The sequence below is a fragment of the Gavia stellata genome, chromosome 9 (genome assembly GCF_030936135.1).
Source record: "Gavia stellata isolate bGavSte3 chromosome 9, bGavSte3.hap2, whole genome shotgun sequence".
Taxonomy (NCBI): Eukaryota; Metazoa; Chordata; class Aves; order Gaviiformes; family Gaviidae; genus Gavia; species Gavia stellata.
This window is the reverse complement of record NC_082602.1, coordinates 26,830,810-26,845,968: the sequence shown is the minus strand read 5'-3', so window position 1 is coordinate 26,845,968 and position 15,159 is coordinate 26,830,810. Positions and strand designations below refer to the sequence as shown.

General features: G+C 46.4%; 1 protein-coding gene across 1 annotated transcript in view; it reads left to right on the top strand.

The window, feature by feature from the left end:
* Window positions 1–15,159, top strand: part of NT5C2 (5'-nucleotidase, cytosolic II) — a 62,805-nt gene that overhangs the window by 45,918 nt on the left and 1,728 nt on the right. Inside the window, exons 4-17 of the mRNA XM_059820939.1 lie at window positions 2,708–2,825; window positions 4,238–4,333; window positions 5,653–5,744; window positions 5,937–5,994; window positions 7,318–7,411; window positions 8,425–8,478; window positions 9,662–9,745; window positions 10,492–10,533; window positions 11,702–11,809; window positions 12,162–12,228; window positions 12,907–13,077; window positions 13,929–13,980; window positions 14,230–14,290; window positions 14,846–15,022. Of these exons, the coding sequence (XP_059676922.1) occupies window positions 2,708–2,825; window positions 4,238–4,333; window positions 5,653–5,744; window positions 5,937–5,994; window positions 7,318–7,411; window positions 8,425–8,478; window positions 9,662–9,745; window positions 10,492–10,533; window positions 11,702–11,809; window positions 12,162–12,228; window positions 12,907–13,077; window positions 13,929–13,980; window positions 14,230–14,290; window positions 14,846–15,022 (1,274 nt within the window). The remainder of the gene's footprint in view (window positions 1–2,707; window positions 2,826–4,237; window positions 4,334–5,652; window positions 5,745–5,936; window positions 5,995–7,317; window positions 7,412–8,424; window positions 8,479–9,661; window positions 9,746–10,491; window positions 10,534–11,701; window positions 11,810–12,161; window positions 12,229–12,906; window positions 13,078–13,928; window positions 13,981–14,229; window positions 14,291–14,845; window positions 15,023–15,159) is intronic.

Here is a 15,159-nt window from a genome sequence, read left to right as displayed (position 1 = left end):
GCTGTAGTTAGGGTGGTGTCAAGGTGGGCTCGGTGAGCTCTCAGTCTGTTCCTAGCTGTGTGTCTAATTACAGGGAAGTTTGTCTTGAACAGTAAGTATGATTGTAACTGGAGAACGTTTATTGTCCCTTTCCCATTTCCAGGAGTCCAGTTTCCTGTGTCTCTGTTTAGTTCGTGTATCAAGGAGAAGACTCTCATTTTCCGGATACTGTGGAGTGGTAGAAAAGTAGGGAAGGGACCTGAGGCATGAATGAGCTAGTTATTTAGTTTTATTCAAAGAGATATCAAGAAGGCAAAATCTAGAGCTTGAGAGGTAAGGGGATTAACTGCCCCTCAAAAAGAAACATTCAGATTAATCCTATTGCAGTGCTGCCTCAACAGACTTGGGATGATGAAGGCTGAGGTTGATACCTGTTCTTCAGCCTTTTTCCTACTGGTGCTTCAGCTTGTTTCCAAGTGATAAATCTAAGACAGAGAGGCAAAAACAGAAGGGAAGAAATTGAGGGAGGGCATTTTGTGAGCAGCTGGCCACATGTCCCACCGCAGCCATTCTCTGGTGGAGTGTTAACAAGATGCACAGGTTGTTTAACAGAAAGCCCTACAGTTTCCCTAGAAAGCTTCTCCTGGAGCTGTTGATGAACCACTTCTACTTGTCCGGAGGAGATGCCAATGTACTCCTTGAGATTCTTTGTGTCTGGGCAGCATCACCATGGTTGGTGAGTTCAGAAAGAGCAGGGTTTCCTTGGAGAAACGTTTTGTTTGGGAGTGATTTTTTATGGATAAGTTGGTAACGTGGTCAAATTCCCAGGAAGCTAATGAGGAGGAGTGCAGCAGCTTCATGGACAGAGCCGGGGACTGGAGGCTGCTTCACGTAACAGGGAGCTTTGCAGTGCTTTCGCCTTCTAAGACTGTGAGCAGGTGTATTTATTACTGTTTTCCCTGGGAAGTGCTTTTACTGTCCTGCATCAGAGGAATTCCTTTTTCCAGATGATGCTCTGATGTCCCCCTCACAATTTTGTTCATCACCTAACTGCCTTTTGCTCCTTCCAACTCTAGTTCACTCCCCAGAATTGCCTGTCAGTCACAGCTTTCTTCATTAGCTGTAGTTTTTGGTTGCTTATTCCTATCTGTAGCTCAATCAGCCCTTCCGTTCCTAAAGGACAGAAAAGACTACGTGCATTGAATGTTGTATCGTGTTTTGATGTTTGCCATTGGTATAATAATGCTTGAATATTTTGATAACTGTTTTATTGATTTTAGTTATTTGTTTAAGAACATTACAGGTTTGTTTATTACATTTTAAATGGTGTTAGTTTAATGGGGAAAGTTAACTCTTAGGATTCGGGTGCTTTTAGATTACGAAGAGCTACAGGAGCCCTCTGTCATGGTTACTATGATCTGAGTCTTTTGACATTCTCATTTGTTCAATAGTCCTTGCCTTTTCAGTTCTTTTGTAGTATTTTATATATTTGTTTCCTCCTCTCAGATTGAGCTTCTGTATTCCACAGTATATATACAGTGGTGATTACCTGGGCAGTATAGACAATGTGTATTAATATATATTGTGAGGCCCACAAATGTGCTAGATCTCTCTCAGGAAAAACAGTCTATCTTCTAACAAGTTTCGTGTGTAACTTGCACGTTTTTGTATTTTACTCAGCTAAATTTGAAATATTCAAGTGTTTGAGACAGTTGGGCCCACTGAACCCATGGTAACCCTCATTGCCATCAAGGGTTGTATTTGACCTTGTTACATCTTAGGACCAATTTAAGACAGCGACATGCAGCAAATGTAAACACAGAGAAACACAGTGATTTCCGTCTGTCACAGAAACACAGTAATTTCCTTTTAAATGTGAATTTAACGATCTGATTAAGCAGTAACATTTCCAGTACATGGGAAGGTCATTTCAGGAAGAAGACAGGCCTGATGGTAGGGATTACTTGGTTGAACAAGTCCATTTCTTTTGCATTGAGCTAAGGTATGTGTCACAGATGAGCAGGTCCTCTAAAATGTGAGAACAGTGAGCTTGCTTAAGAGAGTAGCATTTTGATGCACAAGGGTAATAGCTAACACATTTTTACAGTACCATATGGTATTATTAACAAACAAATCGTATGTTAACTTGACAGCTCTACCTTCAAGCTGACTTAGTCTGCAGCAAACATAAATTCCCCTGAGATGAAATCTGGAGACAATACTAAGCTTTGGGATTGTATCCAGAGCAGTAACAGTAGCTCGGCAGCGATGAATTTCAGGCTTTCTAACCATGAATAAATGTGTTCCCAAAATTTATTGGTTTCTTCATCAGCTTTGCGAAAACATGGCAAACCAAAACCCGATCCGAGCAGGTGGAACATGGAGTGTTCATGCATCTGCCTAACGGGACTGCAGGGAGAGGAGCTACAGTTTGAAATACATTTTTCCTGATGCAGAGAGGTGTGATAGACTGATGGATATTTCATCTGGTGCACTCTGCTGCTGAAACCTGAACTGCGGCTCTGCTCGACTGCAGTCCTGGAGTATGAGCTAATTCCACCATGGCTCCGGGCTGGGGGACGCCAGGCAGCGAAGGGCAGGAGCGGAGAAGGGAACGTGTGATGTGGAGGAGGGAGGAGGGTGAACGGGTACATTAATTTTAACTGCCTTCTTGTTTAACCCCCTAGCTGTTTGCAAATTTTCTAACTGAAATCTCATCTTGGTACAGTGTATAAATCCCCTGAATACGAATCTCTTGGATTTGACCTGACCGTAGAAAGATTAGTTTCCATTGGATACCCTCATGAGCTGCTCAATTTTGTGTATGATCCTGCATTCCCTACCAGGTAAATGACTAACAGATACCGACCCAGCCTGCTCAAGGCCTTGAATATTTGTTCTGTAAATTTCATAGGCAACATGTGAGGCCAGGTTTTCAGAGATGTGCCTGTGAAGCCTGTGGTTGACCACAGATCATGGTGAAGGGAGCAGTCTGCTGCAGTATGTGGAGGGTCTTTGCACACATGAATCCATGCCAGCAAAGAGGGAGTGTGCAAGAAAAGAGGCCTGCTGAAAACATGGTCCAAAAATAACCTTTCAAAGCAAAGACAGCAGAGACACAATTGGATTGGGAGTTAAATCAAAATCAAGGGGAGAAGGAGCCGTTACTGTCCATGAGGCTGCTAGAACATCTCCGAACATTTTTCTTTAATGATTTTAATTAATAGTGTCCTCGTGCGTAAGACATCCTGAAAATTAAGCTGACATTAAACAATAAAAGTGGGACCAATTCAGTTCACTTGTCTAGATGCATCAAACACCAAAAGCAAAGTTTAATGGTGCAACGTTACTGAATTCTTACATTTTGTCTTGTGGTAGCAGAGGTAAAAAGGACATTGCTTGTTTTAAACAAGGCTTTGGGTCTAACTCTGCGCCTTTAAGTTGTTTCCACTTGTGCCTTTGCTGGATTTTGCTTTTTTGACTCCTTTGGAGCTTCTTTACAAAAGACTGGACCAGAGGGTCTGTTGGCTTGTTGTTCCATTTTTCAGTCTGGCAGCGTCCTTCTGTCACTCCTCTCAGCATGTTTTACATGGACACTTGCTGGGTGCGCCCATGCTCGTAACAAGACAGTAGCCCTTCACAAACCTGTGATGAAGACTCTATTAAATCCACTGCCTTCATCCCAGGGAGGGGACAGAAGGGATGTCTCTGTGGGAAGGCTGCGTTCTCCAGGTGGAAGCTACTAGATAAACGATACAGAGTTTTGCTGGACTTGGAAGTGGGAATGTCCAAAGCATTTTGTGCAATAGTTACGTGCCCCATCTGGCTCTGTCTGTGACAGAGCAATGAAAAAGAGGGGAGAAATTCCTTTATCACACCTCACTCTTCCTTGCAGCCCAGCGGGGCTGTCAGGGAACCACAAACACAGGGGTCAGATTCGTGACCCTGTGGAAGAGGCCCATGCCTTCCCTGATATGTGCATAGCTAAGCCTCTGCCAGGTTAAACGGTTCCCTTTTCACGTCTGTGGAGAGCAGATCAGCTGTACCTTTCACCTGGCAATGCAGGGCTTTTGTTGCTCACCTGCAGCCAGGTAAAAGGGACAGTAGGGACCCAGTCTGCATAATAACAGCAACTCTGTTCTGATGCCCCATGCCAAGTGAGCAAGCTGTTCTAGAGCTGATTTGGAAAGAACTGCTATTAAAATGGTCACAGCTTAATGCGCTCACTTCTTCATATCTTAAATCACTTTCTTAACAGAGGCCTGGTGTTTGATACTCACTATGGAAACCTGTTGAAAGTTGATGCCTATGGGAACCTCCTAGTGTGTGCACATGGCTTTAATTTCCTCAGAGGGTGAGTGCTGACTCTTGGCTGTTCTTTTTGACTTAATAGGCTCTTTTGTGTCACTGATCCTCAGGGCACCCATTGTATAAGGGGTTGCAGGGACTGCACTAACAGCAGCTGCTGTATTGGTGTTCCTACAGCTCCAGGATCGGCTGGGGATGCATTCAGGGTCCCAGGCACAGCAACAGCCTGGAGTGTTTGTAGAGGAAAGGTCCGTGCCAGCACAGGCACATCTGTGGTGTGCTGGGAACAGAAGAAAGCGTGCTGTGGGAAGGGGTTGATGGGATAATCCAGGGGCTGTTCACCTGTCCTGGCACAGTTTAACACCAGCAGCTTGTCAGTTAAGACAAAGCCATTGTGTGAGGGCTGCTGGCAGCAGAGAGGACCTGTGCCCTGTGAGACCGTTAACTCCACAGCCATTGCTAAGAAAATTTGAGGGCCTGCGCTGGCTTGGGGAAGGAGCAAGCTTGCTCTACCCCTTTGTGTTTCTGACCTTTGAGGGTGTAAGAAGTGAGGCATTGCGTGCCGTTTCCTGCAGCCTTCCCTGGCTGCTTGTGTTTCTCTTGCCCCAGAGAAGGTGCTTTAGGAAGCAGAGGGGACCGCAATGCTACATGCCTGATGTGTCCCAGCAAATCCCTTCATATCCCTGCTGCGAGGGTGGATGGATGGAAGGCAAGCGCAGGCCAGCTCAGGGCCCTCAAGGTGACAAGCCTTGTCATTGCAGGCCTGTAAGTTCTTGCATCAGGAAGCCAAAATTTAGAAAAAGCGGTTATATATGCACTCAAGTTCGTCTTTGAGTCAGAGGTGATCTTCAGAAGCCCCAGAAATGAAGGAAACCAGAATAATTATATTACTTTAGTCATCGCCACCCTGCTGATTAATTGCAGAGGGCCCCAGGCAAGACTCCCGCAGTACAGCTGTGCACTCCCCTGCTGAAGGCTGCTCGGGGGAGTGTAAAGCAACACATGGAAAGTGGGGGAAAGTTTAAGATAAGCAAACAATGAAAGTGCAGATGATTTAAGGCATGGGGCTTAAGGTCAAGCTGTGGACTCTCGACCACTCTGTTTCCCTGTGTGGGCTCTGCTCAGCTTGCTGACTCAGCGATGAGGGCTTTGTGCCCGGCTCTGTCAGAGCCAGCACGGTGAAGGGAACGCCGGTGGATGCAGTTTTGCTCTTGCGCTGCTAATGCACAAGGGAAAGCTGGGTGTCGATTAAAGCACAACAGACTCTAGTTAATGGACCCCGCTACGACTATATTTTGCAGGTCAGCACATTTTATGCTCGTTATTTTTTGTGGTTTCATTCTTCTCCACCTTATCTATTCTCAGGCCTGAAACACGGGATCAATATCCAAATAAATTTATCCAGAGGGATGACACAGATAGGTTTTACATTCTGAACACGTTATTCAATCTACCAGGTGAGTCTAATGTGAGCCAACACAGGCCTGTTTCTGTGCCTTTGAAGGCAGTAAAGCTTTGCTAATATCATAGTCTACCTATCTGTTTTTTTTTTTTTTTACATGAACTTTCTTCTTTTGGGCACAGGACCTAAAGTTAGCTGGCCATATGATATTATCCTTGTTTTAAAATCTTGTTTTGTTTCTTTGCAGAGACCTATCTCTTGGCTTGCCTAGTGGATTTCTTTACTAACTGTGACCGGTACACTAGGTATGTATTCCCTCTGGTTTGAGGTGCTGATGGTACAGTAAGATTGTTATTCTAAAGAGCAATATAGCACAGATGGAGCTGTTCTTAATATTAGTGGAGGCCACTCAAATGGTTTCAGTGGGGAAAAGTTCAGGCCTCTTATTCTTTTGACGTTAAGAGAATTTAATGATGACGGGGTGATCTATGTGTACAGCAGAGACTGGTTATGAGGTTTTCCTTCCCAGGGTATATCAGTATCACCATAATGACTGTCAGTGGTATTTGGGCCAGCTTCTAAGACCACACACTTATTACAGGGTGATTACAGGCACCAGACAGCTCATTTTGAACCCGTGTCCATTGGAGCCATGTTTGAACTGGTAACTGAAAGGCTAAATATCCTCAGGCAGTTACCACAAGTCCCTCATGTCATAATTGAGGACTTTGTTCACTTAAAGGTGAAATGCTCAGGCACAGTGTGGTGTAAAAGGCTGTTTGTGCAGCCTGAGTATTTACCTAGTTTTCACATAGGTATAAGCATAAAAATAAGCTGCAGTTTGAACTAGCAAAATGTGAATGCTGCTGTGCTGCTGACTCATGTGATGGATCATCTTTGCATATTATGTGAGTGGAAGGCAAAGGTTTAATGGGATTTTACCTGGGAGCAGAGGAACTGTTTATGCCGACTATCCATCAGGTAAAATATCCTTTCTCAGGAAGGCGTGATGATTACTGTCATAATAAATACAACTCTGTTTAATCCTCCTTGATTTCTTCTGATGCAAACTCTCAGTGGGTGTCTCAAAGATACCTCCACAGTATCTTGCAGAGGAAGTTTCTCATGTTAACTCTAACTGTTCAACACAGTAGTTCCTCCTCTCAGCAGCAAGTATTACATTTAGTTGATATCCATGGCACCCCCTTCTTTAGTGTTGGAAAGAAGGAGAAAGAGCAGCACTCTGCTTACTTTCTCAGTACCATTCAGCTTTTGTAAAATTCTGCAAACTGCACAGTACCAGTGTTTTTTCCTTCTTGTAATACTGTGGGGGAGAAATAAGAGTTGCAGTCACAGAAGGCTGTAGTACTGCTATGGAGGCACAGGCCTGTAGTTAGGAACTCACATCCTAAAATTTTAAACAAACCTTCTTGGGTAACACACAGATCCTGTTAAACTCTGGTTGTAGCCTTCTTTCAAGTCTGAGCTGTGGTAAAGTAGTAAATAGGAAACTATTATGGTAAGATGAAAACACAAGCTCCAAACAACATTTTGAACTGTCTCTCTCCTTGACGTGTTTCTTGCCTGCTGCAATTGGCCACTACAATCTCTCTTCTTTCTCCTCACAGCTGTGAAACAGGGTTTAAAGATGGAGACCTCTTCATGTCCTTCAGGAGTATGTTCCAGGATGTCAGAGATGCTGTTGACTGGGTTCATTACAAGGTGATTGCAAGGACTTCTTGGGATATCTGTAGTTGTAACTGAGTTAGAGGGACTGGTTTGTAACTCATGAGTTAAGATGTGTTATTCCACTTTTGGGCAAGAGCCCTGCTTTGCCGCCTAGTGAGCAAATAATAAATTGCAGTTGTATGTGAATTAAGATCTCAACTGCCCTCCCAGTACTGGAACATATCTTTCTTGGCTTCCTACTCCTTTTTATTGTGCCCAGATCCCATTTCTGTGCTGTAATTCACAGGTTTTAGAACATGATGCCATGAGGGTATGTGTACTTACAGTCCACAACTTGTACATTTTCATAATTATTAAAACAGCATTTTACTGTAAATGGTTTACAGTGGTACTATCTTATGTTGTCTGAAAAGTACCTGCATTAAACAGAAATACATCAACTTTTCTCTGTTTAGAGAGGAGAGGCAGTTCATCTTTTTCACACACTTGTGCACAAATTTAGAATACAGTTTTGTGAGCATTAACATCTGGTTAAAGACCTGATTTTCTTGTTCCTCCTCATTCAAGAGGTCTGTTGGGGTGGGATGGAGAACTGTCACAGGAGAACTCTGCTCACAGTTGTACTTGTGATGGTCCTTTTAGCCATGCAGAAGTCAGGAATCTATTTTTCTTTCCTTATGCAGTGTTGTGTGATACATGTTGGAGTTGGCCTTTGAGTAAAGCATTATGGTCAGTGTTGGAGACAGGTCGTTAACTGTCTTGTTTGGTATGGCAAATCTATTTTTTGTTTGTTTCTATTGTATTCCCTTCTGAAAGGGTTAAAATGCTGTTGAAGTGGATTATTTACCATGGTGAGGGAATCGATGGATCACAGAGTTTGTCATGGTCCCTGCTACTCAAAGCCTCTCATCTCTAGAGTCACTGGTTCAGATTCGCCCTGGTTTGTACTTTCACAGCATTTTAAAGTGTGAAAGTTGGCATTACTTTGATGTCTCTTACATCATAAGTTTCCGTTACCTCACTGGGTTCTGTTGTTTCTATTTCAGGGATCGCTCAAGGAAAAGACCCTTGAGAATCTGGAAAAGTATGTGGTGAAAGATGTAAGTGTGAAGTTACTTTACTTGTGCTACGTGACATTCTGTACTGAGTAAGCAGGCAAGAAATAAACATGCTGATTTGCTTTACTAAATCACAAAACAGATAACGCTGTGATTTCTATTGTAATAACCAAAGACAAAGTGGAAAGTTCGGACACAGCCTTTATTCTGAGCCAGTGATCCACGTGATTTCGTATTCACTTGCACGTTTTTTACGTAAAATATAAAAGCCAGAGGAAATGTTATCATGGGACACAGGTGAATACGGGGGCAAGGCTTGTGTTCTTTCTTTTGGTGGTGAAAGCAACTGTGTTCCCTGCCCACATTTTCTCTGCCCAAGCAGACCTCTTTTTAAAAAGCAACAGATGAGCATCTTTTTAGACTGAAGTATTCCTTAGCCATCCAACAAAAATGTTACACGCGTTTAACCCTGAGGGACTGAGGGAAAGATCCTGAAAGACTCACCAATGTCCAGTCTCGTGATAGCCCCAAAATGTGTGTTCAGCACATCTAATTGAGCAAACTCCAGTGGTTCCCTTACTTTTGCCCTCTCTGCAGTGTGCAAGGCCCCTCTGGACTAATTACAGTATAATTATTCTTTAGTTTAGATGAGCTCTGTGGCAGAGTATCACTTTAAAGCAGTTAACCTTGTTTCTAGTTACATGCCTGCAAAATTCTTAGGAAACCATTCTGTGAAGTAATCAGCTACTCTGGCAATGGACTGAGATTTGTAATTCAATAAAAATAGCCCCAGGAATAAATTCTCCCTAATTTGAGGTTGGAATTATAATGTGCTCCAACTTGTGGCTCGTGTGAGCTCAGATTTCACCTGCCTCTGGGCCCATTTCTGGAACAGACTGGGAGCTGGAGGAGCGGCTCCAGTGTGCCTGGCACAGAGCAGATCGGTGGGAGCAACACAGGGTGCCTGGCACTGTGGTTGGCAAAGGCACCGCAACCGTGCTGAGCCCTTCCCCCTCGCCTTCCTCCCCTGGGCTGTGCTCTGGAGGGGTGTTATGTGCACAGACCAGCAGCGTTCCTGGCTGTGGCCAGTGCAAAACACATGAGTTTCCTTGCTTGATGGTTTGATGTGCTTTGTTTTGTCTGGTGGGATCATAGTTGAGAGTGTTTTGCCCATGATGAATCTCTGTAACTTTTGTGTGTGACTTGTATGCCCCTTGGTTTTCAGGGGAAGCTGCCACTGCTGCTCAGCCGCATGAATGAAGTTGGGAAGGTGTTTCTCGTCACAAACAGCGACTATAAATACACAGATGTAAGTGCTGCTTGAATTGTTGCATTGGTATATAGTGGAATAAGCAAAAGCCAGCCTTTCGTTTATATGGGTTTTGGTAGGACATCTTCCGGTGGAGAATCGGGTGTTTTCTAAGCTAGGTGTAGTGTAGGATGGTTTAGTGGTGAATGCAGATTAGGTCTTGAGTCACCTTTGTAGTCCTGGTTCTGTTACTGACCTAGTATGGGCCTGGCTTAAGTCCCTCTGGGCCCCACTCAGTTCCTCAGCAATTAAAAGGCTGAAAGAGATACTCATTTTAGATTTCATCATCCTTTAAAATGCAGAAATTCCCTTTCAAGTGAGATAGTCTGAGTACAGACAGGTCTCCAAAGCCATGGTGCTGGAGAGGTCTAAGAGCCACAAAGGGCTGTCTGCTGTGCTGTAGGAATAAACATGGTTACTTCAACTCCACGTAAATGTCAGGATGTTGCAACACTGCTAATCCAAAGATTTATATGCCATTTTAAAGCATTGCAAGATATACCTGAAGCAGTGTGCAGATTTCTCAGGCAAATGTCTTCTTTGATTATAAAAATTACTGGTTTAATTCCCGTCACTTTAAATTCCATCCATTCATTTTGTCTCCAAATCTTATACTGACTTTTGTGTAAATCCTGAAAATAAAGTTCTGTAACCTGAAAAGATAAAAGCAGAAAAGTATGCTTTTATAAACTACACAAATGTATGTTTAAAAACGCATCTTTGAATACTTTCTTTCTGTCTTTCAGAAAATTATGACTTACTTGTTTGACTTTCCACATGGACCAAAGGTATGTGATATCTAGACTGCAGTTGCAATAGAAACTGATGTGCCTAATTATCTGTGTAGCTGGAAAGCATTTTGATCCTGCTTCATCGGCTGCATGGGATTAGTTGCTTTAATCTGGTTAAAATACACTTGCTGTTTTGTGTCGTGTTTGAATGGGATCAAAGCAAATGCAACATAACAAAGAGAAAAGAGGCATCATCTGGTCTCAAACAATAATCTGTGTTAATGATAACATTATTTTAGTGATAACACATTTTAACTGTGGCATTTTGCAGCTAGGTTTCTTAGAAATCTTGCAGAATGTTTTAGATGTTGTTTAAAAAAAACCTTGATGGAAAGGAAAGAGATTTATAAAACAGCAGAAACATTTATGGCTGATTGCGCCTTGACTATGGTAACTCCGGAAGTTTTAGTCACGCTTTTTCTGGTTTTCTGAGGTCAAAACTCAGCCCTGCAACTTCTGGAGAGAGGCTTATGAGCTGAATTTATACTGCTTTCTCAGTATAAATTCCCAGTGAGAGGCTATCTCATGCTCAAAAGGTGTGTTTTCACACTGTGCTGTAAAAGGTAGAAAGCGGCCAAGGGAGAAATTTTCAGAACATGGAAAATCACCACAACTGATAGCTCAAAACACTCCTTGCTGTGGTCTTGATCTCAGAAAGAGGGGAAGCATGGAGCAGAAAGGGCTCATGAATGCCCAGCGTCCTTCAGGCAGGGCTGTGATTCAAAGCTGTGCTCTGTGGAATAGAGTGCAGGCATCTTCCCACTCTTGGCAAATGTACCAGCATGGCCTTGTAAGGCTGAAGCCGTGAAGTCGCATGTGTCTGGATCTACACAGGATGTTACCTTCAGAAACAGCAGCAGTGGTGTCATTTACAGCATATCTTTACACGACAGCTGTGCTGTGACATGGATGTTCAGTGCAGTTCTCCTGTCTCACACAGCTTCCTCAGTCCTCACTGCTAGGCTGGGTTGGGATGGGCTTGCCGCAAAAGGGGAGTGCTTTAGGAGATGGCGCTGGCAACCCACCATCGCACCACAAGAGGCACAAGCTAGGGGTTTTTGATGGACCAGCAATGTCACAAGGTTATGGACAATGAAACTGCGGTTAAAATCCCTGTGGTTGCTTGTGTTGTGCCTGATTCTAGGGTTTGGTTTTGCCTTTGCAGCCTGGGAGTGCCCATCGGCCATGGCAGTCCTACTTCGACCTCATCCTGGTGGATGCGCGAAAACCCCTCTTCTTTGGGGAGGGCACCGTGTTGCGGCAGGTGGACACGGTGAGTGGCATACGGGGGGTACCTCTACGGCTGGAAGCGCTCATGCACGTCCTGTGTGGCGTCCCTGAGTGGCAATGGGCAACACAGTGTTTAGACAGGACCTGCCCTAGAGATGGTGGGCTGGCTTCTCCTCTTAGTGATTCCTGAGCAATCCCATTGCCTGGGGCACAGCAGAGCTCGAGGTTTTGCTGGCTTCCCTAATGTACTGCAGGTGGCAATTGGAAAAGAATGTGGAAAGCCATCTCTAGGCTGCCTGGGAGTGAGAGAGCGAGACAAAGAGTAAAGTATCAATAGGACAGAAAAGATCCAGACCATCAGCCGTTCTGTACTAATGCAATGTCTCCTTCCTCAGGTGACTGGGAAGCTGAAAATTGGTACCTACACTGGCCCGCTGCAGCATGGCATTGTGTACTCAGGAGGTGAGGCAAGAACCCTTTTTGTCTTGTGCAGTGGCTCTGACGTGCCCTCGTGGTCTTCAGCCACTGTGACTGTGAGAGGACTTGTGCCAGGCTCCAGGCAAGGTTGTGTTTGCCAAAGTGCATTGTACCATGCCCTCTGCACACTGCACCAGAAGCTCTCCATCATCATTGCTGCCCAGTGCAGGGAAGAAATGGACCTGTTCCTCAAATGCCCTTTTCTTCCTTGCCAGGGAGGGTCTGGGAAATGCCAGTGCAGGGCTTGTGGTGGAGGAGGAGCTGCAACTGGTCCAGTGTAACATTCCCAGCTGTACTTACAGTGCTGCCACTAGTGTGACCACACTTGGAGGGTCCCCTGAGCCAGGGAAGGGCAGCGGCTGGATATACAGGGCTGTCTGTGACGCGCAGGGCTCCATTACTGTCACATGGGGTGGGAGGCAGCATGGCCCCTCTGCTGCTGCCATTCATGTGGGGGTGTGCTTGGGCAAAGCTGCCCCTGGGTGAACTCCCAGGTGGGTGGGCAGTGCCCCGTGCTGCCATGGCCAAGCAGGGGTGCTGTGTTTAGCAGTGGAGGTTTCTGGGAGGAAAGTGCACCTGCTCTGTCCCTAACACTGGCCCTCTGAAATGAGCCACACATTTCCTTTTGGCTCCCCGTTCTGAGCTATGCCGTTCTTCTCTCAGGCTCTTCGGACACAGTCTGTGACCTGCTGGGGGCCAAAGGGAAGGATATCTTGTACATTGGAGACCATATCTTTGGAGACATCCTCAAATCCAAGAAGCGCCAGGGCTGGAGGACCTTCCTCGTGATCCCTGAGCTGGCACAGGAGCTGCATGTCTGGACAGACAAAAGTGGTCAGCAGTCGGACAAACCCCAGGCCAGGCTTTGCTCTTGCTTCCCTGGTGCTGCACCCCGAGATTTCCAGGGCATAGGGGTGCAGGGGAGAGATAGCCCTGGCTTGCCGCTTCTCCTTTCAGCCCTTTTTCCCTGGGTCTGGGTGTTGGTGGCAGGAGCTGGGGCAGCTGTCTGTGGGCTGGCCTTGGGGTCCCAGGCCTTTCATGTGCTCTTTCCCAGGCCGCTTGCGTGTGATCAGCCAAGTGCTGACTTGGCCAGGGGAGAAGCTGTAGCTGGCTGGGGTTGAGTTCCTCATCCATAACCCTGCCACAAAAACTCCTCTCCCTCTGCCCGTATGAAGCTGTGGCTTCTCTGGTAAAAAGTATCTGACAAGACACCTGGGTTATTTTCCCTGTGATGCCTGAGCCATGACTGCTCTCCCATCTGCAGGGAGTCCCTGCTCACCAGCCACTTCCTCCTTCCTCCTGCTCCCTCTGCTGCCAAAGTGCTGTGTGTTTCCCATCCTCCAGCACTACTGCTTTTCTCCCAGGTTTGCCCTTTGGTGTGTAAATAAGTCTGGGGGTTATGCAAGTTGCCCAATGGCTGGTTGGAAAGTTTTGGTGAGGGCTGTGAAGGTTCAGTCTCAAAAACAAAAGAGGCAATGAGAAACAAAGCCCAAAGCTCTGCCAGTGGCACAGAGTGCGATTGAACCCTCTCCCTGCACAGTGGCCGTGAGATGCCATGCTCCTTGATGCAGTACCCCTCCACCACCATGCAAGGGGAGCAGGCAGAATGGTGCATTTGCTTTCAGCCCTTTCCAGTTCAACAGTTTAAACTTACCTTTTTCCCCTTTCTTTTCTGAATTTTCCAGCCCTTTTTGAAGAGCTGCAGAGTCTGGACATCTTCTTGGCCGAGCTATACAAGTGAGTGTTCAAACAGTGACAACTTTCCTGCTGCCTCTCCCAGCCTAACGACAGCTAATGAGTGGCTCTGATGAAACCTTGGGGTTGGGTTAGCGGCACTGCTCCCAGAGCTTTGACTCAGGCCTGGGCTCTGCCCACGAGACCAACCTTCCCCTCCAGACCAGCCTCCCTCCCCCGAGCCCCCATCCCACAGCATCTGGTTCTGAAAGGCTTTTCACACCATGTATTTACCTTCTCGCCTGTAACTAGGCATCTGGACAGTAGCAGCAATGAACGCCCTGACATCAGCTCCATCCAGAGACGCATTAAGGTACCAATCATAAAAATCCCTTTTCATCCTTTTGGATCCCAAAGGGCTTGAGAACCCAACCCCACTGCTCAGCCCTGAAATGCTTTGCTCTGCCTTTGGGTGGGCACGGCAGACTTGGCAAAGCCATTCTGTCTTTGTGAGCGCAAACGGAGGAGCTTCTCAGCTCACTGGTGTCACTGGCACTCCTGAAAGGCAGCCTGGTCTGGAATAAGGTCTCCTTCCTCATGCACACAGCAGCCCTGATTGACGGTGCTCACTGCTGCATAACAGGGCGCTGGCACACACAAGCTTGGAGGGGCTGCAGCCTCTGGTTCAGCCAGCCCTGGGGTGCCAGCCTGGGGCAGGTGCTGGCCCTGAGCCCGCTGCTGTCATCCCCTCTGTTAGCTGGGACTCGGCTGTGCTCTGATGCTGCGGGAGAAGAGCACAGAAAGCCTTGCTGGAGATCCTTGCAGATCTCATGCAGCCCCCAGCCCTCAGTGCACTCCACTTTGGTGTTGTCGTGGCTCTGCGCTGCTGCCTGCCTGTCCCAGGAGCTAACCTGCCCTTTGCTTGTAGAAAGTGACCCACGACATGGACATGTGCTACGGGATGATGGGGAGCCTCTTCCGCAGCGGCTCTCGGCAGACCCTGTTTGCCAGCCAGGTGATGCGCTACGCTGATCTCTATGCAGCCTCCTTCATCAACCTCCTCTACTACCCCTTCAGCTACCTCTTCAGAGCCGCCCACGTCCTAGTGAGTTGCAGACCCCCAGGGGGGGTGGGCAGGGGTCCGAAAGGTGCCTGCGCTTGTGTTCATTAACCCTTCCACAAGCCACAAGCATCAGGAGCAGCACCTTGGAGGGTTGGGTGGCAGTTGATGCACCATGGGCC